The 23,614-nt window shown below is 40.4% G+C and overlaps 1 protein-coding gene across 1 annotated transcript in view; it reads left to right on the top strand.

Moving 5' to 3' along the window:
* Window positions 1–23,614, top strand: part of LARGE1 (LARGE xylosyl- and glucuronyltransferase 1) — a 586,713-nt gene that overhangs the window by 182,918 nt on the left and 380,181 nt on the right. The window contains exon 2 of the mRNA XM_051961549.1: window positions 2,037–2,224. Coding sequence (XP_051817509.1) covers window positions 2,119–2,224 — 106 coding nt within the window. The 5' untranslated portion in view covers window positions 2,037–2,118. The remainder of the gene's footprint in view (window positions 1–2,036; window positions 2,225–23,614) is intronic.

Genomic DNA, 23,614 nt, shown 5'->3' with positions numbered 1-23,614 from the left:
GAATGTGAATTATTTTCAATAAATAGAAATATTATTAGTGATAATTATTAAAAATTGTAATTTATTATATATAGTACATTATATGCAATATATATGTTAATATGCTTATAATAACATATCATTAGGTATTATAACTGTTATAAAATTGTAGTAATAGTATAAGTATATGGATGTGTGTTTTAAGTCCTTTAAGAATTGTGTTCTGCTGGTGCTGGTAGTGGTGGTGCTAGTGGTAGAAGTAGTAGAAGTAGTGGTAGTGGTACTAGTTGTAGTAGTAATAATAGTGATGGTGGTAGTTGCAATACTAGTAGTAGTAGTAATGGTAGTGGTGGTGGTGATGGTAGTAGCAGTACTAATAGTAATAATAACAGTGATAGTGGTGATGGTAGTAGCAGTACTAGTAGTAGTAGTAGTGATAGTAGTAAAACTAGTAGTAATAGTAGTAGTAGTAGCAGTAGTAGTGATGGTGATAATAGCTGTATTAGTAGTAATAATAGCTATGCTGCTGCTGCTGGAGGCAAAAGTAGGAGTAGGAGTAATTAGAGGGTCCTCTTCACTTGAAGTCTTCTGGTAAGGACTGCCAAATTGTTTGTCAGAACTGATATAAGGGGAGGTTCCACTTGAAGCATGTGTTGGATCAGGTGATCTCTGAGATCCCTTCTGAACCTATTTCTAAGGTTTTGCTCTAAAAGAGAAGTAAAGTTCTAGTCCATCAGTTGACCAAAATTTATCAAGCACTTAACTAGTTCCCTTGTACTGTGCTAAGTGCTGAGGATAAAAATGCAAGGAAGAAATTGCCCTCCAGAAATTTGCATTCTAATAGAGGTGAAAGAAAGTATTTAGGTGGGAACTTGGGGGTTAAGTCTAGAGAACTGGGCTTGATTGGTTAGGGCTCTTTCCCAAAATGGGAGCTCTGCAAAGAAGTCACTAGTGGGAGAAGAAGGCCTGTATGTAGGTGGGTGCAGCCAGGCCAGGAATCAGGAAGACCTGATCTGAGTCCGGTCTTAAGTGACCCTCTCTCAGTCTCCTAAATGGGACTGCTAATAGCTCCCAGGGCTCAGTGTGAGGATCAATGAGATAGTGTATTAGTACTTTTGGAAACCTTAAAGCATTTTTGTCATATGGATGTCCACTACTTGTTGTTGAGTCCTGTCTGATTTTTCTTTACCCTGAGTTTTCTTGGTGGAGATACTCAAGTGAGAAATGTGTTCTTTCTTTATCCATTTCATTTTACAGATGAGGAAACTGAGGCTCATAGGATTAGGTGACTTGGCCAGGGTCATATATCTATTAAGTGTCTGAAGCTATTCCTGACCCTCAGGTCTGGTGTTCTATCCATTGTGCAATCTAATTACTGGAGTTGCTGAGCCCTGTTAGAATTGTCCTTATACGCTTTCTTTGTAAATTGAGGGTTTATTATACCAAGAGTTATACCTAGGGCATGACAACTGACGATTTGCCCTAGAGTGCTAGATTTTACCAGGTGCTAGCTAGTGGAGTAGTATAGAACAACTTAGCCGAGAAGCTGATAAATCAGAATAATAGTTAAAATAGGAAATTCCCAGATGGTAAGTGCAGTTCCTGCCCCCACCCCCAGCTGCTGTATCCCACATGAGCTTTGCTTCTGTCTCCCCCCACAGTGAATCAACTAAGATCTAGGGGAGACTCTCGGCTCCCTGGGGCCCACGGTTGGATGCTTTTTATGCTATAGACCCGGTGTGCTTTGGAACTTGTACCAGGTGTGACAAATGGTAGCAGGAGCTTGGGTATTTCCTGTAGTACCCATCTCACAAAGTTGTTGGAATCAAAACAAGATAATATGTATAAAAGGCTTTATGAGTCTCAAAGTACTGTACAAATGTCAGCCTTTTTTCCCCCTTTTAACACTCCTGCTGGGCTCTGAACGAATGCAATCTATTCACCAGAAGGTGCAGCTAGAAGGAAACGGGCAGAGAGCGGAGAAACTCCTCTGGGGACGTCTGGACATGGGTTACAGATGACCGTGCCGATGATTTCTGCTTTCCCTTCCTTTTCAGAAAGTAATATGAGGGACGCTGGGGACTCTACGCTCCCAACATAGGAACGGCGCCGTGGAGAGAGATTGCCACTGCCGAGAGGATGCTGGGCATCTGCAGAGGGAGACGGAAATTCCTGGCTGCCTCCCTGACCGTGCTCTTCATCCCAGCAGTCACCTGGATTTACCTCTTTGCTGGAAGCTTCGAAGGTGAGGGCGGGAGGAGGGAAAACCTGTCCCAATTGTGTCTAACGCTTTGTGAGCCCATTTCTTAGCAAAAACTCTAAAGTGGTTTTCCATTTCCTTATTGATGTAGAGACAGAAGCAGAGAGAGTCATAGAGAGGGAGGGAGGAGGGGAAAAAAAGAGAAGGGGAGAAAGGGAAGGAGAGAGAAACAGAGAGAACAAGAAAGAAATAAACAGAGATAGACACATAGAGAGAAAGAGAGAGAGAGAGAGAGAGAGAAAGAGAGAGAGAGACAAAGGGAGAAAGGGAGAGAGACAGAGACACACAGAGAGATACAGAAATAGAAAGAAACAGAGACAGACAATATGTTTTTCTAAAGGGTTATAGAAATTTAGTTGTTATTATCATTACTTTGTTGCTGGTATCATTAAAATATTTTTATATCTAAACATATGTTTAATGTACACATATGATATAATGTACATATATATGTGTATATATATCTATGAAAACACACCACGATATGCGCACACATGTGGGTTATGTAATTCATATTGTGATGTCCATGTTCATATGCATAGATACCTCTGTATATGTCATATATTTATATGTATATATCTGTATATATGATTAAAGGAAAGAGCAGAAGTAGAGGAATCAGTAAGGAAGCTACTTTATTGCCGTAGTGTGTGTATGTGTGAACTGACCACTCATAGCAGTCCTCCTCATTGATCTCTCCACCTCTGCTGTCTTCTCTATTGCCTTTTTCAATCTCTCCTCCCACAGCTGCCCGATAATTCTCCTGCTGCTCTACATCTGATAAGGTTACTCCCTTCCTGAAAAGCCCTTCTTGGCTCACTATTCCCTCTAGGATCAAATATCAGGGCCTTGACCTGCCATCAAAGGCAGTCTATAATCTAGCTCCAATCTACCAAAGCCACAATTGCTTGCCAGGACAACCTTCCCTGATGACGGGCAGCCAAACAGAGATGATTTTCAAGAGATCAGTCTGTCCCTTCCCCAGCTTGGCCATTTTCCTCCATGCTATGGAGAATAGGTCTCTCCATTGCCCACTGTATTGTTTGACTACCAGGCTAAGTGATTGGGGCTGAGAGAATAACTCCCTACTGGGATGGTCCATTAGGACTATAAATTATTCTAGTATTGCTTAGTCATCCAGTCATGTCCAATTCTCTATGACCCCATGGAGTTTTCTTGGCAAAGAAACCACTGGAGTGACCTTCTCCAGTGTGTCCTAATTTTATAAATGAGGAACAGAGTCACACAACTAGTAAGCATTTGAAGCCAAATTTGAATCCAAATCTCCTTGACTTTAAGCCCAATGTTCTGTCCTTATAAATCAATGGATGGTATATTTGTAGACCTGCATGGGGAGGTGGGGGGGGAGTCTTACACCATCATTTTTCAGATGAATGATGTGAGAACCAGAGAAGTTAAATGATTTGCCCAGGATCACACAACCAGTCAGTGACAGAGCTAACATTTGAATCCAGCTGCTCAACATCTATTTTTCTCCCGTCATACCAGGGATTCATAACCTGGGGTCCATGAACTCTAGATTTCATGGAGATCTGACAATTTGAATAGGAAAAAATGGCGTGGGGTTTTGCCGGAGCTGCCAATCTTATTTTTTGTTTCATACTAATAAAAAAATGGAATTTTGGGGGGGAAACAAGAGGGATAAAGAGAGGTCCATGATAAGGAGAAATAAACCATGCTGCCTCCCTCTTCTGGTAATGGGGCTCAGCAGCAAATCTGTGTGTTTATTGGAAGAGGCAAGTCCCCTGACTAGGGCTGCCAAACTCACTGCATTTCCAAAATGGCCCATGGAGACATTGCCGGTTCTGTAGTTAAACATAACAACTTCGCAATCCATTTATTGACACCCTCAAATTTTCCATTTCAAGGCAGGTGAAGCCATAAATAAGGAGCAAAGAATCTGCCTACATCAAGAGAAATTGAATATGTAGAGTGTGGATGCATTTTTTTCCAAGTCTTTAATTTCACTGGTTCTACCAGAAAGCAGAATGGAGAGTCACCTCAGAGGGGAAAATGCACACAAATGAATGCCTGGGAGTTGGTAAAGATCTAGGAGGTCTAGTGTTCTCTAAGAGCAAATTGAGTAAATTAGCCTAGAGAAGAGAACACTTGTTGGGGGCAGAATGGAGGAATATTCAGTTTTTGAAATTCCTGGTAGGTTGTCATATGGAAGAAGGATTGGGGGAAGGGGTGGAGAGAGACAGAGACAGAGACACAGAGAGAGAACTTATTAAGTACTTATTTTGTGTTAGACAATGAACTAAGAATACATATTTTTTTGGTGGAAGCAATTGGGGTTAAGTGACCTACCCAGGTCACACAGCCAGGAAGTGTTAAGTATCTGAGGTTGGATTTGAACTCAGGTCCTCCTGATTTCAGGGCTGATGCTCTATCCACTGCACCACCTAGCTGACTCTAAGTATAGAAGATTTAATAATACAAGCAAATATACCCTCAAGGAACTGATATTTTACCTTGGGAAACTGGAAATATAGAGAGCTAAAAGGGAGAAGAGGATTGATTTAGGGGCTAAAAGTAAGGGAAATGATTGGTTCTAGACATGGAAAGGACTAGATCTGTTCTTTTTGATATCTAGAATTTAGAATCCCCAGACGACTGGAAAGAGACTCCAATAAACTACATATTGTGGGATGTGCAGTGGTCACCCCCTCATCAGTGAGTTATGGGAATGTCTACAAGCATGTGAAAACTTCCCTCAGTGGAATGGGTGGATGAGAACAGTTTGGCCATGAAAGCTGTTAAAGCTGACTTTGTGGGGCTTTCAAGGTCATCCACAGCATCCTGGGTCATCAACAATCCTTCTGACTTTTGTCTCTGTCTCACTTAAATCCATTTTATATGCAAGTCAAGACAGCAACTCGTGATGTCTTTGGTCCTATTCAAGAACAAGATTCAAGAACAAGTTTCAGATAAGAATAAGGAAGAAAAAGTTAGAATCAGTTATTTTACGACAGAACAAGTTATTTTAGGAGGTGGGGAGTTCTCCATTACTGGACTATTACAACAGACCCAGAAGCCCAAGAATGGTTTTAATTTCTGTAATATTTGCTGGCAGGTTGCGGAGGTCCCTCCTGGACGGTTGGGGCTTGATTTCCTAAACTCTGAAGTCCCTTCCAGGTCTGAGATTCCTTCAAGCCACAAACATTTATTAGGAGCCTATTTGTGCAGGGAGCTGGTGATATAGAGACAACAACTCCTCCCCTGCCCTCAGAGAGCTTCCATTCTGTTAGGGCAAGAACCAACGTGAACGATATCTACACAGTAAATACAAAAGGATGCTAAGATTTGGGGGCTTGGGAATTGAGCTGAGCTGAGCCTTGATTGAAACCGGGGGGCTCTCAGAACTAGAAATGGGGAAGGAGCTCCATTCTAGGAAACATGGATAGTCTATAGAGATCAAGGATTCCAAGCAGTGTAGAGTCCATTTGTAGAATGAATCCATTTTCACATGGTGGAGTGGAATGCTCGGGAGTCTGAGCACTGTCTTTGATGTTTGATAACTAAGTGGTCTTGAGCAAGTGACTTCATCTAACTTCATCTCTCTCTCAGGTTCCTCATTTGTCAAATGAAAATACTCGATTACACAGCCTCTGAGGTTCCTTTGAATTATAGATCTGTGATGCTTTGAGATTGCCAGAGAACAGAAAAGTGGGGTGAGCGTCAAATTATAATCAAAGAGAAGGGAGTCGGTGTTTCTTCCGACTACCGGAGAAATCCGTTCACAGTGTGACCCTGGACGAGTCCCATTGCCTCTCAGTCTCATTTTCCAAATTTGGAAAAGGGAAGGTAATGATGGTACCCCTCTCCTAGGGCAGTTGTGAGCAGGCAGTGCAGTGTATAAAAAGCTTAGCTTCTACATCTGTAAAAGAGGGGACTATAATGGCACCTGTCTTCCACAGATGCTGTGAGGGTCAAATGAGATCATATTTGTAAAGTGCTTTACAAACCCTATAATTGCTTTTTCCCTCCCATCCTTTCCCCCCTTTTTTCTCCCTCCCCTTCTTCTCTTTCTCCTCCCTGTTCTCCCCCCTCTCTGTTTCTGTCTTCTCTCTGTGTGTGTCTTTGTCTGTCTCTCTGTCTGTCTTTTTTCTCTCTCTGTTTCTCTCTCCATCTCTGTTTGTCTCTCTTTTTTCATGTGTGTGTGTCTCTCTCCTTTCTCTCTGTCTGTCTCTGTCTCTTTCTTTTCTGTCTCTGTGTGTCTCTTTCCTCTCTTTGTCTCTCTGTCTCTCTCCATGTCTGTCTGTCTGTCTCTCTCTCTGTCTCTCTTTCTCTGTCTGTCTGTCTGTCTCTCTTTCTCTGTCTCTGCCTCTCTCTCTTTCCTTCCCCCACCCTCTTTCCTCTCTGCCTCCCCTTTTCTTCCCCCACTCCCTTTCCTCTCTGTATGTCTGTCTGTCTGTCTCTTTCTCTCTCTGTCTCTGCTTCCTCTCTCTCTCTCTCTCTCTCTTTCTCTCTCTCTCTCTCTCTCCCCTTCCCCCATTCTCTTTTCTCTCTCTCTCTCTCTCTCTCTCTCTTTCTCTCTCTCTCTCTCTCTCTCTCTCTCTCTCTCTCTCTCTCTCTCTCTCTCTCTTTTTCTCTCTCTCTCTCTCTCTCTCTCTCTTTTTCCTCTCTCTATTTTTCCTCTCTCTCTCCCTCTGTCTCTGTTTCTTTCTCTCTCACATACACACACACACAGGTTAAGAACCCCCATCTTAGAGCATCATTTGAGGCTCTGAGATTTGCGGGCTTGCTCATAATTAGCAGCTGGTTTGGGTCAGCAATGGCATTTAAAACCAAATATTCCTGACTCCCAAGTTCAGTATTCTTTCCAGCATGCCCTGTTGCCTCTTATAGCTCATAACAAATGAGATGTAAATTTATTTCCATTTGTATTTCTATCCCATCTGTTACTGTGTTCCTAGAATCACTTTTCGGACATTCTTATTGCCTTCGCTTAGAGGTGAATGTGGATTTGTGGGATAGTGGAGTGTGTGTGTGTGTGTGTGTGTGTGTGTGTGTGTGTGTGTGTTAAGTCCTTCAGGAATATGTGTTCAGCTGTTATTGAATTATTGGTGTGTAAAAAAGGGGCTTTTCAGCCATTCAGAAAATTGTTCACACACTTTGCCCTCAGATAATTCATACCCGGCTCTGTTCAGAGTCAGCCGTGCCGTCACGTGGCCAGGCCTGGGTGAGAAATGTCTGCTTTATTTGAAAACCAAATTCCTTCCGATGAGGCAGACTCTGAACATTTAAAACTGGTGTCATGAACAGGCCCAGGATATTAATTTCTGAACTGATTTAAGTTTGCAGGAACATTTGTCATTCCTGCAGTTGCCGTAGCTGCCTATAGTCTTATCAACTGCAATCTGTCTTCGAACAACCATGGGCCCCAGGTAGAGAATGGGCTATGGTGTTCAGAAGGACCTTACAGGTTATTATTCATCCAGTACTTTTTAACCTGGGATCTGTGGATCAATTTAAAGGTGGCTTGTAAGGTTGAATGGGAGAAAATCAACATCTTTAATTTCATTAACTTCTAACTGATCTTTAGAATTTTCTTAATTATTTAAAAATGTTAAATTATTATGACTTAAAATCTATTTTAAAATTATTTAAAAGAAGTAAACATTCTGAGAAAGGATGGAGAGATTTCCCCAGGGTGACATACATAGAAATGTTAAGAACTACTGACTTCATCTGCAAAGAGTGATAATTTGGTTTCCTCAAAAAAAAAAAAAAAAAAAAAAAAAAAAAAAAGAACCACTGACCTCTTCTGACTCTTTCATTTGGCACAGGAGCTAAAGACATCCCAGAGATTTGAGATTGGCCCTGAGAAAAGAGCAGACTGGGAGATTTGAACCCAATTCCTCTGATCCTCAATTCAGTGTACTGCTGAGTGCTTTTGTCATCCTAGTTGATCTCCAATGATGATATAATGGGCTGGGTTCTGCATGAAGCCAGTGGGTAGTTGGGGTGGAAGCTGGTACTCTGCTCTGATAGGGGCTCAATACATGGAAGGGGAAGTTGTCCAAAATGGACTTTTTCTTTTTGCACCTATCACAGTGTCCGCTCGTTGCGGGCTGCCGGTAAATGTCTATCAATTGAGTCAGTGTAGTGGAAAGAGCACCGACTTTGGAGTGGCAAGTCTGGCTTTGAATTCTAGCATTTATCTTTAGACCTGTGTGACCTTGGGTAAAATCAGTTTCTGTCTCCTTTATAAAATGACAGAAACTGAAAAAAGGCAATCTCTATGCTCTGTTCTCTCTCTGATATTCTGTATTCTAAAGTCTTTCCCAAATCTCACACTCCATCTTCTGAAGTACTTCTCAGCTCTGACATTCTCTTTCTAAGGCCCCTCCACTTCAGATATTTTCCATTCTAAGGTACCCCCCTAGCCCTGACGTTTCGTCTCCTCTCAGCTCTGACTCTATATTTTCTATCCTAAGGAGCTTTGTACCTCTGGCACACTCTTCTAAGATTTCTCCTCACTTTGACATTTTCTGTTCCAAGCTTCCTTCCAGCTCCCCCATTCTTTGTTCTGACGTCCCATTTCATGAGGTTCCTTCCCATTCTATATTCTCTCACATAGACTTTGTGTCTTATTTGGAAACAAAAAGGATTCTTTAAAATTATACTGTTATTTTATATGTCCGAACCGCGAGCAGGGACTGGACTTCCTCCTTTGCCCAAGCAGCTACTGTTTGTAAGACTGTGCTTTTAGAGTCATAAAGAACCTCAGGGAGATCATCTCATCAGTTCCCCCTGCCCCCTTCACAGACTAGGAAACTGAGTCCCAGAGGAGTTAAAGGTTTGCCTAGGGTTATGAAGGCAGCAGATTGTAGAGTGGAGATTCAAGTTCTGGTAGTCTTTTCCAGTAGTCATTATAGTGGGTCACTAAGCCTTCCTCTCCCCTTCTCTATATCCATTCCTTCAATCCCTTCTCCTTCCCTCCCTCCAATAAAAGGTCCCAAAGCTTCCACCATCCAGCAATGAAGGCATGCTGCTGCTTTCTGGATATAATTCGCCAGCAATACTAACCGTTACTTGACACTGGGATATAGGACTGCTTTAATAACGGCAAAGCATGCTTTGTCTCCTTTCCAAAGACCTGACTGCATCTCTCAGAAAGGATATTATAAGCTCCAGGATTCTGGCTATGAACTAAAATGGAAAGTAGATTTTTTTTCTATTTTCCACTTTCACTGATTAGTTTGTATAGCCAAAAATTAGTTTGCTTCTTATGGTAGAATAACTTATGGCTCCATGCTGTTAAGACTTTGTAGAAAAAGATAAAATTTGAATTTAAAAATGAATATACAGAGGACAAGTAGGAGAGATGTTAAAATACTACTATTTCACAACTCCATCTGTCTTTCCCCTTGTTCCCACAATCCTTACTGGGAGGCCATGGGGCCAGAAGAATCTTGTTGTGAAGGCTGCAAGTATAGCGAGAAGAGTTTTGGACTTGGGTGTCTAAATATCTGGATTCTAGTCTCAGCAATCCTGTGTATAAATGAATGTGTTCTGTGTCCACTCTTAACTACTATACAAAATGAGATGATGGGGCTAGATGATCTAGAAGGTCTCTTCCAGTTCCGGAGTCAACTGCCGCCAGCTGCCACCCATCTTGTGTGATTCAGGGCAATTATATATACAAGGGAACGGAAGGGACAGCAGTAACTTCAGGAGTGAAAACTCATCATGAATTCCAGCTCTGTTACCTCCTCCCTACATTATATGGGGAAAACTAGGGGACTAGCATCTGTTGAGCACCTAATATCTGTTAGGAAAACAAAAAAAAAAAAGACAAAAACAAAATCCTTGTCCTCATGGAACTCTCCAAAGGACAAGACAACATGTAAACAGCTTTATATACCCAAGTAGAATTCGAGTTATGTCTTGAAGAAGGTTTGGAAAGTCAATCAGTAGAGTAGAGGAGGCAGGGTATTCTAGGGAAGGGGGTCCCAGGCACGAAATCAAGAGATAAATGCCATGTTGGACACACAACAATAAGATCGCTGTTACTGGATCATTAAAGAATATGGAAAGTAGCAATAGGTTATGAGAATGGAAAGATAGGAAGGGACCAGGTTGCAAAGAGTTTGAAAACACCAAGGGTTTTATATTTGATAGAGTAAGTAATATAGAACCACTGGAACGTGTTTCCTATTTTACAAAATGAGGGGTGGACCTGGGACTAAGAAACATCAAAATCCTATGATCCTAATTGAGATTGGTTTGGAAGGCAGCCTGCTTAATCAGAAAATACATCTAGTTCTTCATGGTAAAATTTTGTAAATCTTTTAAATTTATGAGCTTCAGAAAGGGTCCTCATGCTTTGAATTTGATTGGTTACCAGGAGAGTTCATTGAACCTGGGTGTGAGATATTTCTGCAGCATGAATATTGTGTGCTGTGGACTTCTTTCCCAATTTTTCTTCTAGTCTGAAGTCAAGAGAATCACAGGCAGTTTATAATCAAAGATTGATAGCACAGTATTTGACTAAGATGTAAAAAAGGGTAAGCTGAGAAGGTAACAAATTCTTTGAGAAGACCTGGACAACAGAATTTTTCTCCCATGGTGAACTAAAAATAATAATAATTAAAACACATCCAATGGCAAATTAACGTTTTCTGTGAAGAAAAGAGCCTTGGAACACTAGAGCAAAGGAAATCTGATATGGAGCAAAGTTCACCTTTTCATCTTTAGTAACTGCTAAGGGCTTTTGGAAAAAGCCTTTTCCATGTTTTTTTTTTTTTTTAAGAGTTAAAAAAAGTCAGATATATTCTTTAAAAATTAAATATATTTCTTATTAATTTTATTTAACTACTACACTGAGTAGAGTATTGCCCTTAGAGTGAGAAAATCACCTTCCTAGGGCTGAGGTTCCTGACCTATAAAGTAAAATGACTTCCAGTGTCCCTTCTGATTAGAAATCTGAGATCTCATCTTCCCAATGATATTGATTGAATTGGGATCTCAAGGAAGTGGAGATTCAATTAACATGACAATTAGTATATTAGAGAAGAAAAGACATTGGTTTTAGGGCAAAGGGCCTGAATTTATTCTTACCATCTTAGGCAGATTCCTTTTCTTAGTACCTCAGTCTCCTTATCTTTAAAGTTAGGGAATAAGAAAAGATGATTTGAATTAGAAGACCTGATTTAAATCTCACCTCTTAAAAAAAATCTAAAAAATTTAAAAAGTGAAAAAATAAAAATAGATTTCTCCTCTTACTCTTATCTCTATAATATTGGGCAAGTCACAACCCTCATTCATTTCCCTTATTCATAAAATGAGATGGCTTGTTGAGACAATCACTAAAGTCCTTTCCAACTTGTGGCTTCACCCACACTCTCTACTCCTTGGGAAACTAGCATTCTATTCCTAGCCACACTGTCCTCCTCAGACTTTTTGCCTCATCTAATTGGGACAATCAGGCTACCAAGTCTATAGTCTTCTTGACATTCCAGTACCCATTCCCAGAACCTCTTGGAATGTAAACTGCCTGAAGGCAGAATTATAAATTTATGTGCACTTGTGGTGTTCTCTCTCTCTCTCTCTGTGTCTCTCTCTCTCTCTCTCCCTCCTTGCCTCCCCCCTCCTTCCTTCCCTCCTCCCTCCCTCCTTCTCTCTCTCCTCTCTCCTCTCCTCTTTCTCCTTCTCTCCCTCCCTCCCTCTCTTCCTCCCTTCTTTTCTTCCGTCCTTCCTTCCTTCGTTCCTTCCTTCCTCCTTCCGTCCCTCCCTTCCTCCTTTCCTTCCTTTCTACTTTCCTTCCTACCTTCCTATCTTCCTTTCCTTTTCCAGCTCTTTTTTTACAGACATAAAAACTGGAGCAAATAAGATGAAGTGTCTTACTTGGGATCACACACTATCTGAGGCCACATTTGAACTCTGATCTTGATTCCCGCTCCAGCACTCTATCCAGAGCACTACCCAGCCACTCTAACTATAAGGTCCTCCTTGAGGGCAAAAGTCAATCTCATCCTTGTCTTTGTAACCCCCCCAAATGCAAATGCTTAGCCTAAGCCTATGATCTGAGTATATCTACGTGACTTTCATGTGCACTTAGAAGTGTCAGTCATGACAGCTGTGGAGATGTGATAGAAGCAGGAGCCCATTTAATAGCAAAAATATGCAAGTTTAATTTGCCTGTGCTCCCCCCTTCCACTCGCATCCCATACTACATGATACATTGCTGTCTTCTCTCCCGGTGACACAAGAAAGATGGCTTCTCTAGACTAGGTGAGCTGTGTCCTTTGGTGAGCAGAATTCTATTCCTCTAGTGCCCGCTTCTGATGAGTAGATGCATCCAGTTCTTCAGTTGCAAAGAGAGAAATTCAGTTTGCTTCTTCTCAGGGGTATTCTCAGACTCTGGCAAGCTCACAAGCTAAGCTGCTCAACTTTGAGTCAACCAGACTGCCCTGAATGTTCTATTGGCCAGTGATTTTTGTTTCTTTCTGCTTCCTCCATTGTACTCAGCCTGCATATGGCCACCAGCAGAGGGCACTCCCTACCTCATTCCACTACTATGCAGTACCACTAATGCTAATTAGTAAATGGGTTTCAGGGGGGCAGGCAGGGAATTGGTAGGAACTAACCCTTCTCTGAATGAATTCCCGTCCATTTCATGCAATCTGTGTTTTCCATGTGTTATATGCCCATGGCTGAGTTTACAACTTTCCTTCTTGGCTAAAGCCATTGAAAAGAGATTTTTTTTTTTTAGGTCAGTTTAAGCAAAAGATGGGATTTTAGTTGGAACTTAAAAGAAGTCAGAGATGGCAGTAGGGAGAGCAAAAGAGGGAGAGAGTTCCAGGCATGGGGATCTCTGGAGAGAAAACACCCAGAGCCGAGAGATGGAGCGTCTTGTTTGTAGACTATCCAGGAGTTCAGTGTCACTGGCTTTGGGAGTAAGGTATAAGAAGACTTGTGCTAAAAGGGAATGAGCTTCTCCCCCATTGACCCATTTTATGGATCAATGGATAAGCCATAAACAATCCCCGTTAACTCACAAAATACAGCCAGTGCCAAGACTCAACAATCTGTTGATGGACCAGAATGCAAGAATCCAGTAAATAAATCACTCTCAGAAATCGGCACTTAGCCTCCCCCTCGCTCCACTCACCTTGGAGTGTTTATCCAAAACATGAAATTAAGCAGTGGGTGAGATACTCCTCACTCTGCAGCCTGATCTCGTTCTCTCTGCCGTACCAGAGCCATGGCTGCCGGTGGAAGCGGCTTCACCAATTAATTATAAAAGCTCAGATTCATTTGTGGCTCGCTGCATTCAGAGGGTTCATTAGATGGGAGATTCCAGGAGACGTTATGTCCGTGTCCGGGAGCTATCGGGTCTCTTCCACTTAATGTTTCATCCTCACTATCTTTCAAATCCATATCTTCAGAACCGATTTCAAGTCTGGATTCCAGCAGTTTAATAGAGGCAGTGTGAATTTGGAAATTACTTTGAGGAGACAAACAAAGGTAATGGTCTGTGAAACAGGGAGGAATAAAGAGAATTGGGATTATTTGCCCTAGAGATGAAAAATAAATCTGAACTAGTAATAGATTGGTAAATATATGAAAAATGATTTATGAACGAGGCAATGGCCAACTCTTGCTCATCTCTCTGGACAGCTAAATGAGTTCTTTTAAGGTTTAGCTTGAGGGAGGGGAAATTCTTAAAGACTGTCCCAATTCTCCAAGCTCTAAGGGCAGTCTCTCTGTCTTTAAAAAACATACATTTACACCATTAGTTTACATGTGATAGTATCCAACAAAATATAAGATTTTTGAGGCAGGGACAGTATGGCCTGCATGTTCTTTATCTCCAGGGTCTTGATCCTCTGACCCCTGAAATCCTTGTTCCGCGCCACTATACCGATCTGATAAGTGATTGCCTCACCAATGGCTCATTATGGATATCCAGTTTCAGCCATGCTTTCATTTATTAAACAAACAATTAGTAAGCTCCTACAATGTGCCCAGCACTGTACTAAACACTGGAGATAGAGGCAAAAAATAGCCACTGTCCTGAAGAGGAGTTTACTGATCAAATTTGGTACGATGCCATTTCTGACTCTTTAGCTCTATGTACATAGTCACTTACCTCTCTTGGTCTTAGTTCTCTTATTTCTAAAAATGAGGAGTTTGGACAAGATGTTCTCTAAGCTTTCTTTAAGCTTTACAATATATGATCTTGTATGGTCCAAGGTGCCTTCCATCTTACTACTGAAAACATGGCCTGTTAAGAAGGTAGAACAAAAGCTTAAGGTCTAATGGAACTCATCAATGAGGGTCATGGAAGTCTGTAATATTCAGTAATATTTAATGGAATTCGAGGTCCAAAAGGCTTTGGGAGATGTGACAAGGGAGAGATTGAGGAAGGCTTAGTAAATGAGCTGGACTTTAAAGAATGGATAGCAGGAGAGAACCCTTGATCTTCAACTTAAAGTAGGTTAAGAGGCCAAAGTATTCAACTCCTCTCATTTTACAGATGGAGACAAAAGCTGAGGGAGGTAAATGTATTTGTGTAAGGAAATTTCTCCCCAATAGAATTTTGCTTCTTTCAGAGCTGGAAGAGTCTTGCTTTTCTTTTTGTATCCCACTGCTTAGCACAATGCTTGACCTTAATAAATGTTTTTTCATCCATTCAAAAAAGGTCATAGATTTAGAATGGGAAGGAATTTTAGAGAATTTTAGAAAGTATATTCTAGGATTTTTTAATCCAGGGTCCAAGAATTTGTTTCTTTGATATTCTGACAATCCTAATTTTTTTTTTTTGGCTGAGGCAATTGGTGTTAAGTGACTTGCCCAAGGTCACACAGCTAGGAAGTATTAATTATCTGAGGGCAGATTTGAACTCAGATCCTTTTGACTGATGTTTTGGTTAAGTCCACTTAATCTTGATGGCCTGGGCCAATGGGGAATGCCTCAGTCCACTGAGACAAAAGTATTATTTGGGGGGGCAGGAACTCAAGGCTTTTCAGAATCTTAGGGAATTATTATGATGAGGCAAGGTGTCCTTACCTGATAGTGTCATTTCCATCTCATTCATTTCCTGAGGTCAAACCCAGTCAGACTATGTCTGGAGTATTAGGATTGGTACTGAGCACCAATGTTTAAGAAAGATATTGATAAGCTAAGGGCTTATTAGGGCTAAGTGAGAGCAACCATGATGAAGAAGTATCTCAAGACCGTGCTTTTGGAGGATTCATTTGAGCCAGTGAAATGAATACTTTAGTTGTTGCTGTTTTGTTTTGATGTGTGTGTGTGTGTGTGTGTGTGTGTGTGTGTGTGTGTGTGTGTGTGTGTGCGCGCGCACGTGCATGTGTGCTCATGCACGCGCATGGGTGGGGCATAGGGTCATGATCACTTCCTACAAGTATTTGAATGATCCATTGAAAGAGAAATTAGATGAGTTTTACTCAGTCTCATAGGGAAAAAAAAAACAGGAGCAAGGCTTAGAAATGGAAAAGAGACAGATTTCAGCTTGATGAAGAGAAAAAGCTCCTAGCAATTAAGACTGTATCAAAGTGAAATGAGCTGCTTTCAGGGGTGATGTTTTCACCCTCATTAGAGGCTTTCAAGGGAAAGCTGGCTGGTCACTTGTCAGGGATGTTATGGGAGGAATTTGTGTTCAAGGATGAGTTGGATTAGATGGCCTATGAGGTCCCTTTTTGCTCTTCATTTGGAGATTCTGTGACCTGGGGACAGTGCACTTCCCCAGGCACCAGACCCCATCTCTCTGCAATGGCTAAACGATGTGAACTTTTTACAAAGAACATGCCATTTCTCCCTTTAAGGTTGGCTGATTGACCAGCTCAGCTCATGGGTTCCATAGTTTTGGATAGCTCCACAGGGCTTGGCAGAGAAGCCAATCCAGTGAGTTCTTAGTATGCTGTTCTAAGCTTTTTTTTTTTTTCAGTAACCTGGGGGGTGGGGTTGGTAGACTGCAAGCTCACTGTGAAAGACAGGAGGAGACCACCAGCCAGGCATATGTAGTGTGAGTGCTTGCTACCAGGGAGTGAGGTGCCAGGAAGGTAATGGTTCTGTCAGCACAATATCTGACACATAATAAACACACTTAATAAATGTTTGTGTTCTCTCTCTCTCTCTCTCTCTCTCTCTCTCTCTCTCTCTCTCTCTCTCTTTCTCTCTCTCTCTCTCTTTCTTTCTCTCTCTCTCTGTGTCTCTGTCTTTGTCTCTGCCTCTTTCTCTTCCTTCTTTCCTTTTCCCTCTTTCTCTCTCTCTTTCCATTCATCCTCTTTCTTCTCTTTTCTTCCCTCCTTCCTTCCTAAAAGGAAATGAAAACATGCAGTGGCCATGGTTACATTTTGAGTACAAAGGGTCTGGATCCAGATTCCAGTTCTGCCATTTAATACGTCAGGACCTTGGATAGTTCCCGGTCTCTCTGTTCCTCAATTTCTTCATCTGTAGAGTGAAGGGATTGAACCAGATGGTTTCTTGTCTTGCTCTGTTATGATGGTGAGGGAATCAACTCCCTATCTCAAAAAAAAAAAAAAAGCCATGTGAATATTGATTAAAAGCATGAAGAAGAGAATTAGTGGGTACACAGTAACTGGTTAGAAAACAATTTGTATCTATCTTATAAACATTTTTTTTTTTCCTGTTTGATTCTAGAGGTCAGAATTAGAAGTGATGGGAATGGGGAGAGGATGAAGGCACAGTTATCAGCCCTCATCCTCCCCATAATCATATATGTGTGTGTGTATATATATACATATGTGTGTGTGTATATATATATCTATACATATATATGTATACATCCTTATCACAATCAATAATTATATGTATTAAATATAATACATATATGCAATCAATATTATCATATTAATATAATAAATATATTAACAATATTTTAATATATATGCTATAGAAATCTAAGTGATCATTTATAATTCTCCAACATTAGAAAGAAATGATATCTTCTCCATCAATGGAAGTCTTCAGGTGGAGTCTAGATAATTGTTTATTTGAGATAGCATAATTTGGGCTAGATGGCCTTTCAGCTCCATTCTAACTTGGTGATGTTATGATCCTTGTCTTTATTATTAGGATGATGATGATTCTTTTCTGAAACATTTAAGTTCTGATTCTCTTACTTTTCCTTTTTCTTTGTTTTGTTTTGTTTTGTTTTGATTTTTGTTTCTGTTTTTGATGAGACATTTGGGTTACATGACTTGGTCAGATAGTAAGTATTAAATTTCTGAGACCAATTTGAATTCAGGTCTTCCTGACTCAGGTCACCTACCTTCCCCTATTGCTTTTCTTTTTGTATAGGAAGAGTGGAGTGGATTTGCAAAGAGCTATGGTATAAAGAAATAAAACTTGAACCTTGGATCTAGAACCTCCTTCATGTTCCTAATAACTGTGTGTCACACTTTGAAACTCCCATTTCCTCTTCCACAAAACAAGAAGCATAACAATTGTACTTTCTTTCTATATACTGTCAATTTATACTCTTCCCCATCCTTGGCTCTGATTCCTATCATTGTAATTTCCCAAATCAATATGTCCTTTCCCGGCCTCCAGCCTCTTCTACATATTAAATTATTCTATTAGAATTTATGTTCCTTAAAGCCAGGGGCTCTCTTTGCTTTTGTTTTTGTGACCCCAGAGTTTGGTACAATATGTGGTGCTTAATAGATGCTTTCTCATGCATTTATTGTTGTATCAAATCATGCAGTCACTGAATAAACATGTTTTAAGTAACTATTAATGTGCAAAGCCATATGCTGAACTGGGGACAGTCCTACCCTCAAGAAGCTCACAGAAAGTTTCATCAATATATTCAACAGAGCACAATGTAGGCAGTGTGGCCCAATGGGTAAAGAACTAGCTTTATAATTGGGACAACTTGAATTCGATTATCACTTCTAACCCTTCTGAGCTGCGTCATCCTGCCCATGTGCTTTAAGGCAAATATCTTTTTTTTTATTAAAGCTTTTTATTTTCAAAACATATGCATGGATCATTTTTCAACATTAATCCTTGCAAAACCTTCTTTCCAATTTCCCTCCCCTTTCTTCCCCCCTCCCCTAGATGGTAAGTAATCAAATATATATTAAACATGGTAGAAATATATACTAAATCTAATATATGAATACATATTTATACAATTATCTTGCTGCAAAAGAAAAATCAAATCAAACAGGAAAAAAATGAAAGAAAACAAAATGCAAGCAAACAACAACAAAAAGAGTGAAGATGCTATGTTGTGATCTAAACTCAGTTCCCACAGTCCTCTCTCTGGGTGTATATGGCTCTCTTCATCTCAAGATCATTGGAACTGGCCTGAATCATCTCATTGTTGAAGAGAGTCTAAGGCAAATATCTAAAACTATCAAGGTACAGAGAAGGTACCAACCTACACCAGTGGAGAGAGTTTCTCTTCCTGGGAATTCCACATACTAATGAAACCACAGGTCCAGTCCCCATCCTTATCCCATACAATCAATCATTTATTGAATACTGCCTATGTGTCAAGCCCTATATAACTTGTTAATTAACTCCAGTTAATTAGTGATTCACTTAGAAATGTGACAAGTGACTTGAGTATAGGTGAGAGATTGATCCTCACCTAAACCCTTCAGAAAGTTCCTGGGCAGTAATGTCATTACCTCTTTAGATTTTCTTTTGTTGAATGCAATACATATTGATTGCTTATCCCCATTAATTCCCTACTTTTGTGATTCCTTAGGCATTTCCCTCAGGATGTTTAGATCATAGAATCATAAAATCAAGGCTGGAAAAACTCTTAGAGGTCAACTACTCCAACCCCCATCCCACTTTCACAAAAGTGGGAATGGAAGCATCCCAGAGAAGAAATGAAAATAACTTTTAAGAAGACAGAATTCACATTTAAATCTGAATTTTTTGACTCTGAATCCGTACCCCAGCCTGCCTCCCACTATCTATGGTCTCCAAGGAAACTCCTAAGGCATCCTCTATAAATGTCAGGTCAGAGAGTTAAAGGACTTTTCAAATCCACACAGCTAGTGAGTGCTGGCACTGAAACCAGACACAGGTTTTGACTCTACCTGTGTCAATTGGCTCTTTTCTCAAACAACACTAACCTGGAAGCTGGTGTGTTTTATTGACTTACTCCTCAGGTCATTAGACTGTGAGTTTCTAGAGATCAGGGGCAATTTTTTGTCTTTATTTGTATCCTTATAGCTTACAACAATTTCTGGCACACAGTAGGTACTTAATAATTGTTTATTGTTGATTTAGTGCCTGGTCAATTTAAGGAAACCAAGGCAGCCAGAAACATAGGCTTCATAGAATATTTCTGTATGTTTCTTGATTCCATCTTCCAGTTTTTAATCTTATTCATCCCTGGCCTCTCATACAGTGCTTGGTATATGTAAGCACTTAATAGGTGCTTATGGCATGAATAACTTTAATTTTTTGACTTGTATTGATAAGGGGTGTGTGTGTGTGTGTGTGTGTGTGTGTGTGTGTGTAGCAAGTTTACTAAACTATGTTGAGTTCATTTGCTGATATCTCCTCATTCCAAATTAGTACATTTTCAGTTTTAATTTTCACTCCTGCTTTCAGCTAAATAATTGGAAAGCATAGAATGTGTCCACACTTCTGGAGGCATTTCTTTCTCCATAGTTTTTCATACATTAAGAAAAACTCAAATCTCTGCATCCCCCCCACAACATGTTCCCTTCAAATTTCCCGTCTTTGCCCCTCAGTGGTTTGGTATTAATAGCAAAAATTAAGCAGCCTCAGCTCATTAGAGAGGAAATATTAATCTTCATCAAGCCCAGCAATGAGCTTTAATTTTTCTGCTCTCTCCCTGACCCCCATACTACCTTCTCTCCCGCCTCCTCCTCCCTCCCCAAGAAACTTTGCTAGCTGCTGCTAACGTGAGTGACAGGGATGTTGAATAATCCTCCTCTGCAGATTCCTTGCAATGGAAGATGCCTCCAATCCTCATCACTCTTGGCATCCTGAGGGCGATAATTAAAGACCCCTGGGAGGAGAGAGAAAGAAAGGGCATCCTCTTTCATACAACACTAACTTGAAAGCTGGTACATTTTATTGACTTACTTCACAGTCCATTAGACTGTGAGTTTCTTAAGATCAGGGGCTATTTTTTGTCTTCATTTGTATCCTCATAGCTCAATAGGATTTCTAGCACATAGTAGGTACTTAATCAATGTTTATTGTTGACTTAGTGCCTGGGCAACCTAAAGAAACCATGTCAGAGGGAAGTTAGAGATTTTTGCCATATGAAATCCTCTTTAGTCTCCCAAAAAAGGTCCACACATTTTTTATACTTTTCCCATCATTATTTTTTTATACTTTTCCCATCATTACTATGATTAACCCAACTGTGTGTCTAGATTTAGGGCAGGTAAGGGTGGAGATGGAGAAAGGATTAGACCAAAAATGAAGCCTGAAATAATTTCAAAAACAGATGCCTTCTAGAAAGATCATGCAGATATCTATTGCCTGGTGAGGGATTGTACTTTCCAGTTAGAAAGGCCCCCTTTGTACAACTCAAGTCTGAATTTCGTGTGTCATTTCCAAACTATGAGTCCATTAACAAGCTTTTGGATTTTGAGCTGGAAGGTGCCATTGAGATAGATCACTTTTGGCACTTCCCAGCTGTGTAACCTTGGAGTACTCACCTCAGTCATTTAAACCTCAGTTTCCTCTTCTGTAACACAAGTAAGCTTGACTAAAAGGCCTCTGAGATACCGTCTAGCTTTGAATCTTTGATCCTATGTTGTTTGAGTCTATATCCATAATTTTATTGTTGAGGAGAAAAGGCACAAAGGGACTGATTAAGGGACCAGCCCATGGCCACACAGGTAGTAAGCATCAATCGGAACTTGAACTTTGGACCTCTAACTCCAGAGGCAATGCTCTTCTGACTGCATGGCATTGTCAGGGAAAACCCATCTCAGTGTTCTCGTTGCTATTGGATAAGTTTGAACCATGTTTGATTGTAGTCCCCTTCGGTATCTCTCACCACTCTCCTATGGGAATTTTCTGTTCCAGATAGGGTAGTATTATTCTCTGCCATCATTGTCTCTCCATGGCTCTCACTCAAAACAAAGTTTTTCCTTCTGCTCTTCTTCCTTTCTGAATTGGACCCATCTAATATTCTAATACTTTCTGTCTATTTCTGTCTAAAGAGTATACTCAGAATCAAAAGAAAACTGATGTATTTATGGGTTTCTAGAAAGGATCTTACAGACTATCTCTTCCAGTTCACTCATTTCACAGATGTAGAAATTGAGGTTCGAGCCAATTAGGATCATAGAGGCAGAAGTGGAAAGGACTTTTGAATCCATCTTTGGATTATTTTACAGATGAAGAAACTTCATCTCAGAGAGGGCAAGAGATCTGCTGTAGTTTATACTAGTAATACATGATAGGATTGGAACTTAGATTCCCTCATTCTGATCCCATGTTCTCAACACCTCCAGCCAGAGATTGTGGGTGAGAACCAACTCCCCACCTTCATTTGGGCGTAGGGTCATCCTCAATACCTTAACTTTCTGTCCATCTCTTTCCATAAATGTTTATTTCATTTGTTTAAGTCCTTTGAGGGCAGGGACTGGGTTCTGTTTTCCTCATCTATGAATGCCCAATGGGGCTAAGTGCTTGCAGAATTAAATTAATAGCTAAAAAAACAGGGCAATGATAGCTAGCATCTAGATAATCAAGATTTGCAAAGCACATTACATGTGTTACCTCATTTGATTTTCACAGCTTTATGAATTTCACTCCCGTTTTACAGATTAGGAAACTGAGACTAAGAGAGATTAAGTAACTTGGCCAATATATCCAGTAACTTTCTGAGGGAGGATTTGAATGAAATTAGTGATTCTAGTCCCACTCCTGGAAGCTTAGCTGGTGGGCTAGCAAGCATTGTACCTATTTCCTGAAGATTGTTCTCTACCCAGCATGGCACCTGAAGTCCTATTGAGTCCTGCTGGCTTTCTAGACTGTGTGGCTCTGCAGGGCCTGATTAGTTTGCTTTTGAAATGAAGATTCTCACAAAACCCAGACCCCCCTCTATCTCTTCTAAGGCCTTCCTCTTTCAGAACTCCTTGTAAGATGCCATTAACCCTCCTTTGGCTGTCATATTGGCCTTTTCCAGTTCTAGGGCAATGTGGACGCTGTGCATATCTTTTCTATTAAAAGGAAAAAGAAGAGAGAGAGAGAGAGAGAGAGAGAGAGAGAGAGAGAGAGAGAGAGAGAGAGAGAGACTGACTTTATTTGCATTCTGCTGTTGATTCTCTGATCCAAGAAAACAGGAGAGATTGAATTAGTAGAAAATGGCATTAATTCTCTAGGACAAAAAACTATTACCTATTAGACAGGTATTTCTCAAAAGAAATTAAACCACCTCCAAACACAAAGCAATTCTTTACCATCAAAGCCATTAACACTAACTTCCTTTTAAATAGCAAAGTTGTTAACTTATACACAGGGTACCTCAAAGGAATGGAGTTCAAAGTAATATTAAACCCTAACCTCTGATAGAATCTTACATAGAATCAGGCTCCTGGAGGTTCATTCTCTTTCTCCCATACATGAGGGAATTGTGGTATGGAGGTGGTAAGTGACTTTACTTAGGTTAACCATTCAATAAGTGATAGGAGTCTTACCTTGAACTCAGATCTTCTGCTGACTAATCTAGCACCCTTCTTGAAAGATACATTTGTTCAGTGTTTATCACACTGATCTAGACAAAAAATTCAAAGTTCTTCTAATTAGTCTTACTACTACCAGTTGAGGAGTAGTCCTGAACTTAGGTGTATATGGTAATTTTATGAAACCTATGAACTTATGGGCATACATAATGCCATAATGCATAAGAGCATGAAGCCTGGAGTCAGGAAAATTCATCTCCCTGAATTCCAATTGGATCTCAGACACAAGTTATTTAACCCCATTTGCCTCTCATCTCCTCATCTGTAAAATGAGCTGGAGAAGGAAATGGCAAAGCACTTCAGTGTTTGGCAAGAAAACCCCAAATGGGGCCACAAAGAGTCCGAAAGGATTGAAAAGGCTGAACAAAATGGACCCTTTCTCAGAATAATGTTTTAAAATATCTAAAGTGCTTAAAATTCTAAAGAAAACCAATTAAGATGACAATAAAGATATATATTTTTCCTCATTCAAGTTCATGAAGCCCTTGAAATCTATCCCTGAGTTCATGTGTACCAGATTGAGAAGACATGTAGGAATTTCTTTATTCTAGAGTCAAGGAGAAGCAGCTGGAGCTCCTTCAGCAGGGGGTCACCACTTTCTAGCTGGACTTTAGGTATACCATTTGACAGTTAAATGGGAGCTCTAGAATAAAGA

This window comes from Antechinus flavipes, chromosome 5 (genome assembly GCF_016432865.1).
Source record: "Antechinus flavipes isolate AdamAnt ecotype Samford, QLD, Australia chromosome 5, AdamAnt_v2, whole genome shotgun sequence".
NCBI classification, from domain to species: domain Eukaryota; kingdom Metazoa; phylum Chordata; class Mammalia; order Dasyuromorphia; family Dasyuridae; genus Antechinus; species Antechinus flavipes.
Note: the sequence above shows the minus strand (reverse complement) of the source record. Positions and strands in the feature narration are given on the sequence as shown.